Below are 18,500 nucleotides of genomic sequence, written 5' to 3'. Positions count from 1 at the left end.
AGGTCGAAGTTTGAAACTTGACTCTGACGGATATTAATAAAAGCCGTTTATAGAAATTACCAAAATTGAAAATAAACTAGCAAAATTGTATAGAATGGCTTATTATTATTACTGTGAAACTGTACTTATTTGTAAGGAAAGAGGAATTGAGGAAAGAGAATTTATACCAATTTAAATAACATTATATTTATTTATACATATTTATACGTACATTTATTTGCGATGTTTATAATGAAAATCCACCATTTTTTTTTTAAATTTAAGTCTGTTTGTCCGGTAGTCCCTGTTTGTTCCGGGTAATCTCCGGAACGGCTGCATGGCATGATTATAGACTAGTTTTTTTTTACCCGCGCTGACGAAGTCGCGGGTGACCGCTAGTATAGAAATTACTATAGAAATGTTAAATTTCTTGTATTAAGGCTATCAATTTGCTAATATAAAAGTTTTTCTTCTAAGGATATTCGGATAATCTTTGGGTCTTTTATGTACGTATTGTATATATACGTATTGTACGTAGGTACGTACGTATTGTATGTATATGCGATGTATTCCACAAATTGTTATATGTGTGGTCAGTTGAGCTTATTGTGTTTTGCTTAATTTATAAAATTTGAAGAGTTACTTTTTAGTTTTTTTTTTACATATTTGTCTACTTGTTACTATAAAAAGTATGTTTGCAATTACTAGAGCTCAAGTATTATTTTGCAAAACATTTTCCTCACTTAGTTACGGTGGCAGAACTACAATTTACTTTTAAAGCCACAGAGACAAGGACACAAAGGGTATTAAAGAAATAAGAAACATTTTCCGAGACTCCTATCTATAAAGTAAAATGTTTTTATGTATTATTAATGTAATTTACCTTGTTTGCACCAAACATTCGACAATGTTCTTAAATAATAAAATATTAGCTTGGTTGCCAGTCCGACTGACAGAAAGGTAATGATTTTCTTTAATATGTTTGTATCTATGTCTGTACATATGTTATAATACTTAGACCAAAGGCGTCAATTTTATATTTATAATCTGGTTATCATACTTGAGTCATTTTTTTCGACTCTCGATTCTTCGACTTCGATTTTTTCTAAAATAAGAATGAATTTCATAAATTATTAAAGTAGCAATAGAGTTTATTTAGTTTAAATTGTACATTTAAAAGTTTCAAAATCGTTGTTTTAAAAAGTGTCCAACAGATGGCGCTATGTTAAGATCTATGACGTACATTTTTAATTATCTAGCGAGATAAACAATTATTTTTCTATTAGTAATATATGCGAGCTATAAAGGACATGGAGGTCATCAATTAGACCGTCCGAGCGCACAAATTATACGCTCGATTAGTTATATTGATGGTGTAGCGTTCTAACACGTCCGAGATGCTGAATAAACAATTATATATAACGTCTTGATGGGCCGTAACAAGGAAAACTATTATAATACGCCATACTCAGAGTTCCTGACCTACTAATTAATTAACCATGGGTTCGAAGTTACTGAGATTGATCAAAATGACGATATCACGAATTACCTAGATTAGTCATTGACAAAGGGAAAATTGGGCATTTGTTTCTGTATCTTTCGACGCAATTTAGGATAGATAAGTACCACCATGGTAAGAATATCGTTTCTTATGAGCTATGTTAAAACTACAAAAGTTTAAAAACATATCCTTGTGAGTACTTGTTTTTTAGTCAGTTGTATTTCACATCTATTTGATTTCTGGTAACACTAACAAATTGGAAAGTATATGTAGAAACCAGATCTCAGATGTGCGTACAAATAAAACGAAAATGAGGCATTTACTTTCTCCATTTGGCGGAGTTATTTCCTGTGGGTCCAAATAACAATGTTCGTAAAAGACTTCGGCAAGATAGTCGATTTTGATTCAAAATTTATGAGAAGCTCACTCGAGTATTCTATTTTCTACGCACGATCCGCCTGATATGCTCAACCTTTGAATTATTACTCGGTGAGTCTCTGGTTTACTCTATGAAATATGCGCTCAGATGTTAATGTAAGGAATATTAATTATAAATATCGCTGTAAGCATTAACTGTATTACTCCAAAAATACTGTTAGACACTGTTTAATTAAACACGTGTTTTAACCCTTTAACCGCTGCTGATTGATATTATTGACGTCTACGTGGTCACAGTATAAAAGGGTTGAGTATGTTTAAGCTAGTTGGTTTTTTAAATACTGTCTAAGTTTTGTATGGTAAGGCTCTTATCATCAAGCATCGTTATTGCCCAATTGACTTGAGAGTGTTATGTTTAATGTCCGTGCAATTGTAATTCTTAACCTACATATAAATAAGGACTTATTTTGAATAATGGAACTTTTCATAATTTTTTACTTGACTGACAAAGACGGTAACGTTTCGCGGCTATGTATGTTTGTTTTAATTATTTATATAGGTTTGTATGTATGTAAATTTCATTTCGACGGCCTAGAGTCTAAACGACTGACTAATCTTGGCAAGTGAGGTGTCATTCGATTTATTTTCTTCCTTGGAGTGTTATAAGGTAAATTACATCAGCACAAAATATGTTCTAGTGGATCTGAGAGATGAAATTTTATAAAATAATAAAGAGAATGAATTCAAATCTCACTTGCCACAACTTTTTTTATATTGCTAAATCTTTTTTTATTTAGAAAAGGATGTGTTACTTGTAAATAACAGCTTATTGTATTTTTAATAAAAAAATAAAATTTTTGTTTTAAAGATTGATAATAGATGGCGCTAATTCATCTATTAGAGCTTCACTTAGTCGGGTTTTTTGATTCTAATCGAACCATAATTATTTTGATAAATAATTTATTGTTAACTTTGACAATTGCAAATACATTAATTATATAAACAAAGTGAAGTCATGTAATATAATACACCTTTACAACTGCGAGCAACAAAATTTCACGATTCAAAGAAATTCAGACCTTAGCACCGAGGTAAATTTTTAAGTACTATAAACTTTTATTTCAGCTTTGAATAGAGCTTTACAACGGTCGTAAAATTTAAAATAAAACGTGTTTTCCCTGAAATTTGAACTTACAAAATTCTACTGGAAAGAACTTGTATATAGAACAATAGTTAGAAGGTAAAAAATTCTCGGTTACAATCAGTATTTCTACTACAGTCTATCAAAAGTTTTGGACATGAAATAAATCAAAATGTATTTAGTGAGATGTGTACTCAGTGTCAAAATATAGTACACATTTTTAAAATTTTAATCTATATAAAATAAAAGAAAATCGTGTTAGTTACACTATTTATAACTCAAGAACGGCTGAATCGATTTGACTGAAAATTGGTGGGCAGGTAGCTTAGAACCAGGAAACGGACATAGGATAGTTTTTACCCCGTTTTCTATTTTTTATTCCCCGCGGACGGAGTCGCGGGTAAAAGCTAGTTTTATATAAAAAAGTATTGAAGTTGGCGTTACGAAATAATAGGAAACATGATTTAAATTTTTGGTATAAATGCCTAGAAAATGAAATGTTGGAAAATGCAAAATAAATGAAATGGAATTTTTTGCATTAGTACCATAAAATGGAATCTAGGTTTCAAGTATATAGTATGATTGAAGACTTTGTTTGTTATAAAAAATCCAAGTATGTTTTCAGACACAACTTTTTGTAATAAAGCTGATTTAGTGCGCCTAATATATTATGCATATTTTCTTGAAGGCGGCGCTTCCCGCACTTTCTACTTCCTCACTCGAATAATATTATTTTGGGTTAAAATTCACAGAAACGGGATAAGTATGAAAATGAAAATAAACTTTTGTATTTATTTCATTTCTTGACGAAATGTTTTTCTTTAACCGGCGAGTTTCCACTGTGTTTCTCCTCGATGAAACAATGATATGTTTTGTACATAGTGATGTTTCGATATTGGAAAGTCATGGTTAGTGTATGATACATTTTATCAAATAATAACATGTATAAATAAAAGGTTTAACAAACATTACCAAGATTATAAAACAATTTAACTGGAGATGGACCGGACACATTATACACGGCCCAGACAAATTGAGTAAATCAAACTTCTAAAGAGGCAAAAGAAAGCGTGTGAGACCAATAAAAAGATGGGTAGACGAAATAAGGGCAGTAGCAGGACATACTTGGACCAGAACAGCAACACAAAGAGAGGAATGGAAGAAGTTGGAAGAGGCATATGTCCGTAACGAACACAAAGATAATATAAGAAATAAAGAAAATGAAATGTAACTATTAAACAATAAATAACTATCTGAATAAAGGCTATTATTATTATTGGAACGAAGTTCCTTATCGCGCGTTGTGAAAGGGGGCTAGACGGAAATTTTTTTTACGAAAAGTTGTCACGACACTTTTTGCTATAGACGAATGAGCGCTACTTCACCATGGTAACGACGTGACAATATATAACGAAAATTCATAGAAATAAAATGTACTTATTGTGAAGACTTAAGTTTTTTATTCATATTATTAACATATATAAAACGCTTATTAGTTACAAAATTATATTATGTATCTTTAATTAGTTATTCTTCTTTTTGGAGTGCCTCTTCGTCTAGTGAAGATTAGCGGTCAGCTATCTATATTTTATTTAAATTAAAAAAATGTTGTATTACAATTAGTTATTTCCAGAATAAAATTAAATATCCCAACAAATAATATAATAATAATACGAATTTGTAATAATCTTTTAAATATACCGAAGTATAAAATGAGCTCGAAATGTTTAACACAAAAGTTTTGTGAAAGTCAAGTCGGTTTGCATTCAAATGAGCCTCATTTACCTGGTAAAAGCAAGGACGTTTAATTATTTCTGCAAATGTGAGAACTTTGTAGTAGGCAAGTTAACTCTTGCCGATTAAGACTGAAACTAAGTTTTTGAGATAATTGCCCAGCATAGGCCGGTAAGCGTATTACATCGGCTGATATTATATTTAGCATGTCTGTGCTGTCTAGTTATGTAAACTATTTCAATAATACATAACTAGAAATTTACTCCTTAGAAGTATTAAATGAGCAATTCATATACCTAAATATCTTGGTTTCATATAGCATTTTCAACCAACCCGCACTTGGCCACCGTGGTTGATTATGGCCTGGTCACCCCTAAATTAGGGTAGGCTCCTAGCCCCTCGGTGGGGACGTATAGTATGTTGTGCTGATGATATAGCATTTTGAATATTCCTATTAAATTTTGTTTAGTATATAAGGAGGAATACTTATGTAACTTATCACGTTCACAACATAAGGCTTTTGAAGTTAATTAACCTTCAAGAAGCGAGCATAGTATTCCTTAAACGCCGGCACCGCATCTGCAGTTCCTCTGGTGTTGATCACCTCGGTGTTCCCACCGCACGTTTGCCCCTTATCTTATATAAAAAATTAATCATCGCCAATGGTCGTTACTTGACCACATACGAGATAATAATCAGAGAATTTTTTTTTTAACTAAATTTATGCACTTCTTCTCCACGTTATATTTGGTTAGTAAATTTTTAGTAATTCAGACTATAGTTTATCTTGCAGAATATTTGTAGCCTATCTTATTAAGTTCGCTTCGATAAGTCCAATACCATTAGTCGTCGTGTTGAGCTCAGTGGTTTGTGAAAGTGAACATGTTAATTTATTGGTCTGTTTAAACTTATAGGACTAGCAACCAGACCTAGCTTCACTTGGGATAATATTAAAGTGTTAAAAAAACGTATAGCCAAGCTTACTCGATAATAAAAGCTTTATTGGTACGAAAATTTACAAAATCGGTTCAGTAATTTTTGACTTGATCCTGGACAAACTAATCTTTTTTATTTGTAAAATAAAAAAATGTCGTAAATAAATAATATGTCTGTTATTCTTACACAGTTTTGAATTCAGTCAGTTGTAGTTTAACAATCCGTACGAAATGCAAAATCCAACTTTTGTGGTTATTTCATGATTACTGAGTTCTTAAAGTTTAAAAGCGTAAAGATCAATCTTACAGATTCATTCAAAATTATATACTATATTGTTTAATACATATTATTTTCGTAATTCGTAGCAAGCGTGAGCTTAATATCCAAACTCAAACTAAGCAATCTAGTTCATAAATCAGCTAAATTTGTAGCAGTACTACGAAGCTCTCTTGACGCAGAAACTACTGGCCAAACAACCATAAATTTTAGATGCACTGCTTTACAGATATCTCCGTGTAAACCTTTTGGAAAAATACGTTTTTATTGCAAGCAAAAATTTTATATAAAATTACTTTGTAAGCAAGATTGAAATTTCTGTTGAAAATGAATATTACGCTTTTAAATATTTATTACTTTCCCTTTGTAAATTAACTTGAACAAAATGATCACCAGCAACAGTATTTTAAAATATGTTTTCTGAAATATTTATATTTACGATAAATAAAAAGTACCGAATATTCGTCGAAACAGATTGCGGAAATATTTTTTTGGATATAATTTAATGAATTTTGACATAATCATTTTTGTAATTAAATTCCCCAGAAATTTTTAAAACCCTTTTAAATAATATTCCTGACTAACCGTGGGTTTCTGAGAACAAAATCATTTGTTGAAAATATATTATCTCTGTTTTATTAAAAATAATGACAGGGATGACGATATGTTTTATACAGAGATTTTAGTATCAGAAACCAACGGTATCGACTTTGTCAGCGTGCAATGAAAACAAATTAGTCTAGATTTAAAAAAGCTACTCCCGTTACACCTAAGCTACCTCCCAGTAAAACTACGGACAAAATCGTCCCAGCCATTTTTAAGTTTATCCGGAACAAAAAGAAAATTCCGGACCGACAAATAAAAATTAAAAATTGGTATTTCGTTTCGTTCGTTATGAACAACGCAAATAAATCATATTCACAACATATGATTTATTGACATTACATGCAGACACTCCAATTTTATTAATAGTATACATGCGTACCAATACTTTTGTTATTAAATTATTCAAACTTTCGTGAGACATTATCACTAACTTATATAGAAACGGCTAAAACACTCACGTCTATATATCCGGTGTCGTCACCGACTAGTTTCGAGCCCTTCGGGGGCCCTTCATCAGGGTGAGTGGGACTGGTATTATTTCGCGGACGCGGCCAGTCGGTGACGACACCAGATATATACGTGAGTGTTTTACCCGTTTCTGTATAAGTTAATATTTTTGTCATGTTTAGGCTTTTAATGGTAACAATTGTTTTGTCACATATTGTCATCTCTATTTTTTTGTAGAGAATGACAGGTACGTTGTAACAATTATAATGTAACGTACATGTCAAATCGTATGTAAAGGTGAATATACACTAGAGCATTTTCTTTGTAATGTAACGTTTTAACGAATGATATGATACAGGTAAAAGAATAGTTTCCAAAGCACGTCTGGTTCGTGAAAGGGTGATATGAAACATATCATAGAGCGGGTCGTTGTTTTGTTACACGTGCTCTAATCTATACCCACCTTAAGTCATATCCCACAGTAACAAATTCATTAAAGATGCAACGGGTGATATTAAAATAAAACTATAATTATAATTCTGTATTTTATTTATCATTTCTTTATATTACAATTCTTACAATCAATTCGTTTTGCGATCCATTTAACGGTTAGTTAAATTTATTGAACGTGTAATCTACAAATCATTATCTTGATGACACTATCTTTAGTTACAGTAAAAGGTATTATAAATCTTAAACAGTAAGAATTTTTAACACATCAATATTTCGTCAAAGTTGATGTCAGATATTAATATACTATAGAAGCATTCATTTTTAGTCGGTTTCAAATATGAATGTGCGCAAAAATGCTACCAAGAATTGCTTAGATTTTTTTTTATTAATAGCCAAAATCGTGCGTAAATAATTCGTGTTTTTAAATAAGTTTAACTGTAATTGTCTAATTTTTAAATTAAAATATTGCGCTTGTTTACGCACAATCTCATTTGAAACTCATCAGACATCCATTAAAATAGTGTGAAATTTGTGTAACACAAAATTAATATAGTATATAGAAAAACCTTTGTCTAAATGGTATATCCAAGCATCTATTATGATTCATTAATTACCTATGTATAAAACAATTAACACACCAACATATAACAACAGCAACATAACTCACGCCCGTAACCCAGAAGGGTAGGCAGAGATCACGTACCGCCATTTGGCGCGGTCCTGACACACCTCTTTTGCTTCTACATTCATACATCTACGCATACATGTACTTGGTTTCGGATGCTCTTAATACCGACCTTCTTAAATATCATCTATCTGAACGGTAACTGCCGCTCACATGCGTGCCATAAATTTCCTTCGTTCATTCTTTCAACGTGTTCAAACCATCTAAGCATAACTATTTACAATATCCTATTTTAAACCACATTCTTCCTTTATAGCACGACTTCTAATTCTATCATGCATGGTCACTTCAAACATACTTCTCAAAGATCGCATTTCCACTGCATTAATTTTACTCACATACTTATCCTTCCAAACACAACTCTTACTTCCATACATCAATGTGAGAATTCACTACATCATCACATAATATATCACATAAATAAAATTAATGTATGTTTTATGTATTAAATTATATTTATCTTTTAACACAGCCCCATTCAAGTTTTTAATCGAATAATTAAAGGAACAAAAGATAACAATATTTTTACATACATTTACTATGATTTAATATTAGGCATAATAAAATAATTCATAGCTAAATAAATATAAGTATACGGATAATATATTTAATAGGAAATAAAGAAATAATAGACAAAGAATTTGACGATATACAACAAAATCATCAAATAAGCTGCGAAACTTTATTTTACAACAATATTAAGATAGAATTCCACTGCAAAGACTTGTATTAATGCTTTTTGTTGTCTCTGTTTTTTTCAAAGAGAATGAATGAGATAGCAATATATATGAATACAAGTATCACTGTAGTGGTTATTATTTTTCGCTTAATAATATATTTCAGTAATATTTACAAGCTAATATTTTTACATAAACATATATATTAAAAGGATTGTTCTAAATATTCAGTCTATTTAACATTATGGCTTTTTTTGTAAGGGAAAAATTAGTTACTGTTAATACTTCGTTACCGTAAATTTCAAATATAAAACAAGTATGAGAAAATTGTTGCTATATCTGTCATTTTTAAACAGAATGAGTGAGTTGGGAATATTTGTTGTTGTGTTACGATAATGGACAATTAGCGTTATGATTTAGCTACGGATTATTTCTTACGACTAATTTTAGCACTAACATCCTTATCTTTAATTAATATATTAATCTCCAATCAAAATTAATTTAACATTTCGGTTTCTGTTGCACGTTTAAATAATATAGACCTTTTTAGTTCGCATTTTTTTCCTCCAACTATTTTTTTAACAATAGGCCAGTGAAAATTGTCTGTTTTAATATTCATCACTGTTAAGTTATATATTTTCTTACTTTCCAAATATAGATTAGGCCAAAACATTTATTTTATTTCATATTTATTACAAAAAAACATGTTACATTCGCTTTTACTCGTAGTATAAATAGTAGTAAATGATTTTGACGCACTAAAATTGAATGTGTCAAACGGACTAGATGACAAAAGAATGAACTAGAAAAACAAAAACAAATAAATTGATGACGTAAAATTATTATATATTTATTACAAATAGTTTAAAACCCTGAATATTCTACACATATACAAAAAGAGATACCAGCATGGATGTTATATACTCAGTACTTTCATAATACAATGTTTTTTAGCTAACTGTCCATGTAAATAAAAAAAAATGAATTACTATTGGTATTGATAAGCGACCATTCGAAAATTATTTTACACGAATTTCATAATTTTTTGAACCTATCCCCGTATTTGTCATAGCTGTTCACATTTATAAGACTCCCCTCCCCCCCTTTTATAATTTAAAATAGTTGTACATTTGGGTGTTTCCCACGTTGCCGATCGGCTCACGGATCAATAGACATCAGTAAATTTAATGACTCATCACTAGAAATGGAACACAATGAAATTTACTTATATACAAAACTGTACATAAAAACATACATTAACAAGTTTTAAAAAAAAACAAAAAAAAACGACTTTTTCACATTATCCTTATTAACCAATAGTTTTAATTCTGCAAGGATTAAATTGAATGTTCAAGATCCGTGCTGGTACCAATAATATATTCACTTATAACAATAACCATTAAAGAACAACTGTATACAGATTATAAGTCAGCTATCTTATAGATGTTTCTGTATAATTTTGCATCAAAAACTGCAGTAGAATTTGTAAAAGTAACATCACAATTGTTGGTAGACAAGTTTCAGTAGCTGCTCCTAGAACAATAGAAAAGGAACATGACTTTCTTAGATTTTTAATATTATAGTAATGACCGAATCACAAAATTTACATGTGCAGTTCCTTTAGTACCGAGGATATCCGTGGAAGTCGAAGTCGATAATCATAGGGCGATCGTATCCCCTTTTCATATAAAAAGGATGATCTGAGAAGGAGCTGATTTTTTACGAATATCACAAAGTTCAGGAATAAATCATCATCATCATCAGCTCACTATACGTCCGCACTTAGGGGCTCGGAGCTTACCCTAAGTTAGGGGTGACATGTCAACCACGCTGGCCAACTGCAGGTTGACTTCACACATATCTTCGAATTTCTTCTCAGATATGTACAGGTTGCATCATCATCATCTTTTACCGTAAGAACCGAAAATCGAAAGACACATTGGTACATGGTGGATTTGAACCCAGGACCTGCTTCATAGAACCAGGATCACAAGTGCTTTACCAGTGAGCCATCGACGCTTTCGGAAATAGTAGCCAACTTTATTTATTAATTGAGTTACCTGTAAAACTTCTTCCTAATGCAGAAGCAGGATTTGCACTACGTTCCCTCAACACAATAGTGTGACTAGTTGCTTTCCATATATCGAATATTGATGCTTCACATCTGAAATAAAAAGATTTGTTAAAATAAAAAAAGAAGCTATACCGTAAGCTAATGAATAAATGGAAACTTCAAATTAAAGCAGAAAGTATTGAAAAAACATGCTTTCTTTGGTAGGAGCTTATATAGTTGGTTGATTTGTATGCTTCTATCAATCTTACCGAATCATAAGCGTAGGCACCGGCGATAATGCAGTGGCCTCCAGTTCTAATGTAGCTAAGCTTGAAGCAAAGCCGTTACTAAAGTTGAACACATGGTTCGCTGTGAATCCTGGCACCTAAAAAATTAAATACTGTTTCATTAGTTCCTAGGGAACGATAATTATTTGCCGTAGATTTGTTAAACTGAAATAATAATGATCAAGATGTAAGTGTAAATGGTTGTTTGAATTGTGGCTACGTACAGAGCAACTCAGGGTTGCAGAAAATATTCTTTTATCAGATTTATTGATGATCCAAAAAATGACGATAGTATAGTCCTCCTTTGCTATCTCCGATAATACTCAGTGCAGATGAATTTGAATTCTATAGAATAAAGGACTTTCATAATAAGTGCTTACCATTTGTTCGTTGACAAACCAAGTGATATTGGCAGCGGGTAGGGATGGCGGGGATGAGCAGTTTACTCGTATGTGATCCCCGCCGACGTAGGACACGCGGTCAGCGGTTACATTGGGACTTAGTAACGGCGGCTCTAAAACAATAACGATATAGTCGTCAGTTAATAACATTACTTCATACGAAGGCTTCTTCTAGCTTATGTTACATTGTTGGGATAGAACATAGGACTTCTATATTACAAGTTCAGTGCTGAATCCACTGCACGATTGACGCACTTGAAATGTTGATATTGTAACTTTTAAATATACATTTTAATCAAACATGATTAACTGAAATTAAAATAAATATCACGTTATTTTGATCATGTAAAATGTAAACTAACAGCATGTTTTTTTTTAAACCAATATTTTGAAGGAAATATGTTTGAAATATTCTTTCCATGATATTTCTGATTAATTAACGTTATGAAATTTAATACGAGGGAGCTGATTTTGATTTTTCTGCTCTTTTCGTTACTGAATGTGCTTAAAATTCAATTCTGTTTTTTGGACCATATATTCATTTATAATTTTACTATAAATCGTTGCTTATTTTAAATAAAGAAAATGTCAATATAATTTTGATATTAATAAGACTTGATTAACTTTATTTGAAGTATTGAATGGATAACATTTTATTTACTTATTCTAATTATATTGCTAAAGTGAAAAATGTTTTTAAATAAATAAGTTATTCGTAGAGAATTAATTTGGCAATACAGAAAACAAAGCACTGAAGCAGATTGAATTCGGGCCGACCGTTTGTTTCTACAAAATGTCTCGACTAACGCCAGCTGTGTTGATATGCAATATTTCAGAGCTTCTAATAAAGGGTTTCATAGAAAGAAGAGTAATATCGGGGCTGTGTCGGCTCTAACTTTTAAAATTTTCTGACTTTTATTTAAATTTAAGATCAGAAAAATTTCCAACTATTGAACATGTCGTTCTTAATACGTTTTAGGTTAGGGGGTAGTGGTAGGTCTAACACCCTTTTTATCCTTGTATTTTCTAAATTTCGTTACCTATGGTTTTTTTTATATTACAAGGTGGCAAACGAGCAAGCGGCCACATGAATTCGCCGAAATGGCGAAGCGACCGTTGCCCATAGACATTCGCAATTACAGATGCGTTGCCTACCCTCAATCGACGAAGGAGGAGACGCACAAAAAAAGAATATTTAACCTTCCTATACATCTCCTCCTCCATCAAATCCACATCCCTTTCCTAATAAGATAAAGGGTGGGAAGGGAAAGAGGACTAAAATTAGGCCTCAGGCACCACACTCATCAGACTGTATTTGGAATTACTTCCACTTCACGTCTGTCTTCTGTGTGGTCGTGGTATATCACCGGGCGAGCCGACCAATTCGTGCAACTGATGTTGTTGTTGCTGGCGTCTACCACTGTTATCGTTTTTTTAGACATAAAATCTAGCAAAGCGTCTTCACTATCTAAGTCACGGAATATTTTAACATTAAGTAAACAGTTGGATTTTTCTTAGCATCTATCATAAGAAAAACTTACAATATCTTACCTACAACTACCATTTCTGCAGCTTTGATATCTGTATGAAACAAAGGCGCATCTGCAGATACTTCACACTGGTATTCTCCAGTCAATGTTCTGTCGACTTCTGTGAGCACCACTCGATTCTGGTCTGAAGCGGCAACCTGTTCAATAATTATATTTGTTAAACCTCAATTGTGCTATTACAATTTTAGATTTGTAGAATTAATGATGATAGTGGTGTACTATTAGGAAATTATTAAATGTATCCTTATAAATAAAATAAATGATGTTCTTAATCACATATATTATTAATACATCTTGAGTCGGATTATTAAAAACGTCGGCAAATAAACTGAACTTAAAATGAGAATACGAGTAAAAAAGTGAGCCATTCAAAGTGTCTTAACAATTTATGTTGGCATAATTCTCGAAGGTAGAAACGCTATAACAATTTAATTGTTGAGGTTAAGAAACACTCGAGTGGTTATTACATAATTATACACTTCGAAAGTGTTTATTCCAGAGTGCCTTAGTAATTAAAGTAAAAAAGACTCTGAGATTGTATTTTACATTTTTTTATAATTATGGAAAATAATTTGTTGCAAAAAGCAGTATCCAGCAAATGATATAATATATTAGATAAGGATTTGTTAATACTTTGTTATGTAAATTGTTTCTAGAAAAGGTTGCTTTAAAACACATTTTCAACAGGTTCGACTAGTCGCACGAATGCCATTTTTATGAACAAAGTAAAATAGCAGTTGCACGCAGCCACAGTCGCACGGCTAGTTGCTTAGTGGAATAGATAGCTAACATCTTGTTATGCAATATATAAAGAGCATTAATACTTACATCGACCTTTATCTCCGCCACGGGAAAGACTTTTGTAGCCGGCGATTCCTTTGGCACATATCGATAAAATTCTATCATGTTTCTGTACCATCGTATGGAGTACAATTGTGCTCCTTCCAACTCGTAAGTACACATTAGCTCAGCGTCCCTGCCAGTTAGAATGGCTCTAGGGACGTGTATTTGCAGAGATTTGAGAGTGTTCGCCGTACCTGCAGACAATATATTTAAAAAATCAATGGAAACAACGTCTTATAACGTCTAACGTCGCAGATGGCGGATATTTCTATCAACAAAAGTGCATATGGGTCTAATATGAGTATACATGTTTTAACGATATGGTACGTGATTAAGTTTATGTTAAGAACATATCTACTGTTATTATTAAATTAAATTAACTAAAAAATTTAACTAAAATCCAAGTTAATATAGTTTTAAAATTTGTCAAAAGATGGCAATGTTATCAAAAACTTCTGAACATTTTTGTGAGTAAGAGAACCATAAAAATGTCGAGCAAATACCAAATACTTTGAATTTCTTATTTTATTATCGAAAATTTAATTTTTGATACTATTATAACAGATAACTTATTTTAACAGGTAAGATAATGTCCATACAAAATATCTTACCTTGCAACCTTTCTTACGGAGGTGAAGAAAGTAAATAACCAGTTTATGGCAGCTCGTTAGAAGTTTGGTCGTAACGATAAACGACATTTATGCTGTTATCGCCGTTTCTCCCTCAAATCTGGGACTCTTAATACTTTTGTAACTTATTATTGCCTGCTACTCAGTTTAGACGGTCCAAAAGAGTTTTGTTGTAACTTTGATGAGATTTAGAAGTTCTGATTAAGAAACCTTAGAGTTATCCTTTTTATTAATTGCTTCCCGGGTTTCTTTTCAGTTTTATATTAGACAATTTATTTTAATCTGATTTAATTGTGAGATCCGATGGATATAAATTTTTATTAATGTTTCTGCATTCATATTGATTGTATTAATTAGACGGTAAAGTAGTTCCAAGTACCTACGTATCACGATAAGCCATTCACATTTCGTTACATGAATGAGATGGTGTATATAAAGTACAAGATAAAAAAAAAAGTTCCTATGTCCGTCTCCTAGTTCTAAGCTACCCCCCCATCAATTTTCAGCTAAATCAGTTCGACCGATCTTGAGTTATAAATAGTGTAACTAACACGACTTTTTTATACATATAGATGACAAAAGAGAGCGAGACATAATCAATATCTAAAAATGTCGACTATTTGTCAAACAGAAGTACTCATTACTATTTACATAATTATCATTAAAATTATCTTATTAAAAATATACAATTAAAATGTTATTTGTCAGTGTTTTAACAGCGATATCAAGCTCCAAATTCAACATGGCGTTGCAACAAACAAAAGAGCAAACAAAAAGATAAAAGCTTTTAAAATCTCCCAATTTATGGTTTGTTTGTTCAAATCGAATACTATTTGGTAAATCCTAGCGTTTGCGGATCAATATTATTTTAATTCTGATAGAACGTAACATGTTTTATGCGCGATCACGCTCTTGATAGCTGTTGGTTTGACTCGGATGTTAGGTTTGATTAGAGAGAACTGGACTGCGCAAAGAGCCACCAATGAGTTAAACCAAAACTAAATACGTAAATTCACATGTCCATATCATGCTGACACTTACGTCTTTATGAACGTATACTGATTCAACACACAGTCTTAAACAAAACAACTATACAGGCAAGCAAATGAATAACCGTTTGTTCGTTTTATATCTGACAGAGGGGCGCGTCAGGTCCTTTTATTAAAGGTCAAAGTATGTTAGTCATATTGACGTGTTTTCTTTATTCTATCGATACTACGCTCGTAAATTTTTTTACTCGTAATCTGTAACAGCTCCAAAAGTGTGTTATATTTTTGGCATGAAATCTAGTGTCGGTCCGGATTTGTTTTCTGAACTCGTTCCAAAGATTCCTTATTCTACATTCAGTCTATTTTTTACTTATTCATTTTATGGTCAAAAGAAAATAATAATCCTTGTCAGTTTGTACTTTTAATAGATTTTGTAGTTATTAATGTTTTGCTCTTTGCATTATGTCATTTTCGTCATTAATACCGTTAGTACAGTTTGACAAGGATCTTGTGGCAGACGGAAAATATGTGAACTAATAATGACAACTCGACAGGTTCTTACTTTGACCACTGAGGGAGCAGCAGCTGCGCAGTTTAAAGTTGCCATTCTCATAATTTCGAAATTCCAAAAAAATATTACACTTGATCTTATGATTGTTAATTAGCAATTTTTTTTGGATGTGTCAATTTAAATAAAAAGGATTTACTACGAGGACTCAGGTCATAAGTTTCAAATCAATTGCTTAGAGTTGCAAACGGGGACGACTTTCGAAAGAAGTTAGGACAGTTTTGCTCACTGGCAACCCTTAAAACTTGTAGGTACCGTCAATGTCTTGTTGAACTATACCTTTTTATTGAATACAGTCTGCAACAATTATTGTTTTCATCATCAACTTTTACAGTTTCTAATAGTTAAATGACTCATTGCAAATTAAATCACTCTTTAAAATTAATCACACTAATCTCTCCACTTTCCACAGACTGTAAAAGGTTAACAAAATTTTATTGCTGGAAGTACTTCAATTTTCAAATTAGGTTAATCTTATCATTACATTGTTAGAGCAGGAAGTTAATGGAGTGAATCATTTAGTTGCGTAAAAACCATTCGAGTGTGAGAAAGATAAATTAGGGCTGTCTTGTGTCGGAAAAAAACGACATGCTTACATGATAGATATTATATTTATAACGACTTTAATTATTTTTTGGATTAAGAAAATGGAACTAATAGGTTTCTCAGGGATCGCAACTTCTACGTTTTCTTATCATATATGTACAGTTTTTTTTTTGTTATATTATAAAGTGGGAAATAAGCAAGCGACCACCAATGGAATAGATGCTTATATTAGGTCCTTACATATGAAATTGGCGTTTTGTATGGGAGGAACAAAAAGTCGAATATTTTTTAATATAATATATTTAATTAATCAAAGTATGAACCATTATTTTCTATGCACTTTTGCCATCTCATAGGTAGTTCATTGATCCCTTTACTAAAAAAACCAGTCGGACGGGAATCAATAAAATATTTGAAGACGATTTGGACTGCCCCATCGGAGTTGAATTTTTTCCCTTGCAAGAAGTTATCCAAATTTCGAAAAAAATGGTAATCTGTTGGAGCAAGGTCCGGGGAGTACGGAGGATGTCTTAGACTTTCCAATTGAAGCTCTTCTAATTTAGTAGCCGTCTGTTGCGCAGTGTGTGGTCTAGCGTTGTCGTGAAGCAGCGGTGGCGTGGAGCGATTGACCAGCCTAGGTTGTTTAGCCGCTAGCTTTTCCATCATGGTTTGCAATTGCTGACAATAGACATCAGCCGTAATAGTCTGGCCAGATTTGAGAAAACTGTAATGAACAATACCGGCACTAGTCCACCAAACGCTTACAAGTAACTTTTTTGGGGTTAATTTTCGCTTGGGGCAGGATTTGGTTGGCTGGCCAGGATCCAACCATTGCGCTGAGCGCTTCCGATTATCGTAAAGAGCCCATTTTTCATCACAGGTAATGATTCGGTTTAAAATACCTTCATTATTGTGCCGGTTTAGTAATGTAACGCAACAGTCGACGCGCGTTTGCCGGTTTGCTTCAGTCAATTCGTGAGGTGGGTACCTTTCAAGCTTTTTAATCTTCCCAATTTGCTTCAAGTGAATTAAAACAGTTTTATCACTAACATCGCAGCCTGCAGCTAACTCGGACGTGGTTTGCGATGGATCCGCTTCCACAATAGCCCTCAACTCTTCATTATCAACTTGAGTCTCAGGCCGTCCACGGGGCTTGTTCTGCAGATCGAAATTTCCAGAACGAAAACGTTGGAACCAAAAACGAACTGTGTTTTCTTTTGCAACACGACCGCCATACACATCATTCACCCTTCGAGTCGTTTCCGCAGCACTAGTGCCACGGCGGAACTCGTACTCGTAAATAATGCGATATTTTAAGTTTTCCATTTTGTAAAATGAGTGACGCAAACAAAAAAAAAACAGAAGAAAAAAAACAAATGAATGACGTTCATCGAACCACAAATACATGAGTCTATAGCTGTACAAATTTGAATTTGGAATTCCTTACCAAAGAGGAGAAATTCGTGATTAAAGTGGCCAGTACGAAAAACGCCAATTTCATATGTAAGGACCTAATATATGCATAATTGCTGAGGCTTTGCCGATCTTTAATCGAATGGAACAGAATATTTCCCCTTCCTATGCGTTCCCTCACTTGGCAAACCCACTTCCCATTCCCACCCTTCCCTTATAAGAAAAGAGTGGGAAGGAAAAGACGACAAAAATTAGGCCTCTGGCAAGCACATTCATCAGACGAAACCCGAAATTGCTTCCACTTGACGTCTGTCTTCTTTATGGTCGTGGTATTTTACTGGTCGACCCGGCCCATATATGCAATAAATGTTGTTTTCATCCGCACTAGGCCTAACCTCTTGATCACAC

General features: G+C 32.6%; 1 protein-coding gene across 1 annotated transcript in view; it reads right to left on the bottom strand.

Moving 5' to 3' along the window:
* Positions 1-10,182: 10,182 nt before the first annotated feature.
* Positions 10,183-18,500, bottom strand: part of LOC106711007 — a 39,490-nt gene continuing 31,172 nt past the window's right edge. The window contains exons 2-7 of the mRNA XM_014503219.2: positions 13,933-14,141; positions 13,106-13,241; positions 11,534-11,667; positions 11,136-11,251; positions 10,874-10,977; positions 10,183-10,346 (exon numbers count right to left, since the gene is read on the bottom strand). Coding sequence (XP_014358705.2) covers positions 10,246-10,346; positions 10,874-10,977; positions 11,136-11,251; positions 11,534-11,667; positions 13,106-13,241; positions 13,933-14,141 — 800 coding nt within the window. The 3' untranslated portion in view covers positions 10,183-10,245. The remainder of the gene's footprint in view (positions 10,347-10,873; positions 10,978-11,135; positions 11,252-11,533; positions 11,668-13,105; positions 13,242-13,932; positions 14,142-18,500) is intronic.

The sequence above is a fragment of the Papilio machaon genome, chromosome 25 (genome assembly GCF_912999745.1).
Source record: "Papilio machaon chromosome 25, ilPapMach1.1, whole genome shotgun sequence".
NCBI lineage: Eukaryota > Metazoa > Arthropoda > Insecta > Lepidoptera > Papilionidae > Papilio > Papilio machaon.
Note: the sequence above shows the minus strand (reverse complement) of the source record. Positions and strands in the feature narration are given on the sequence as shown.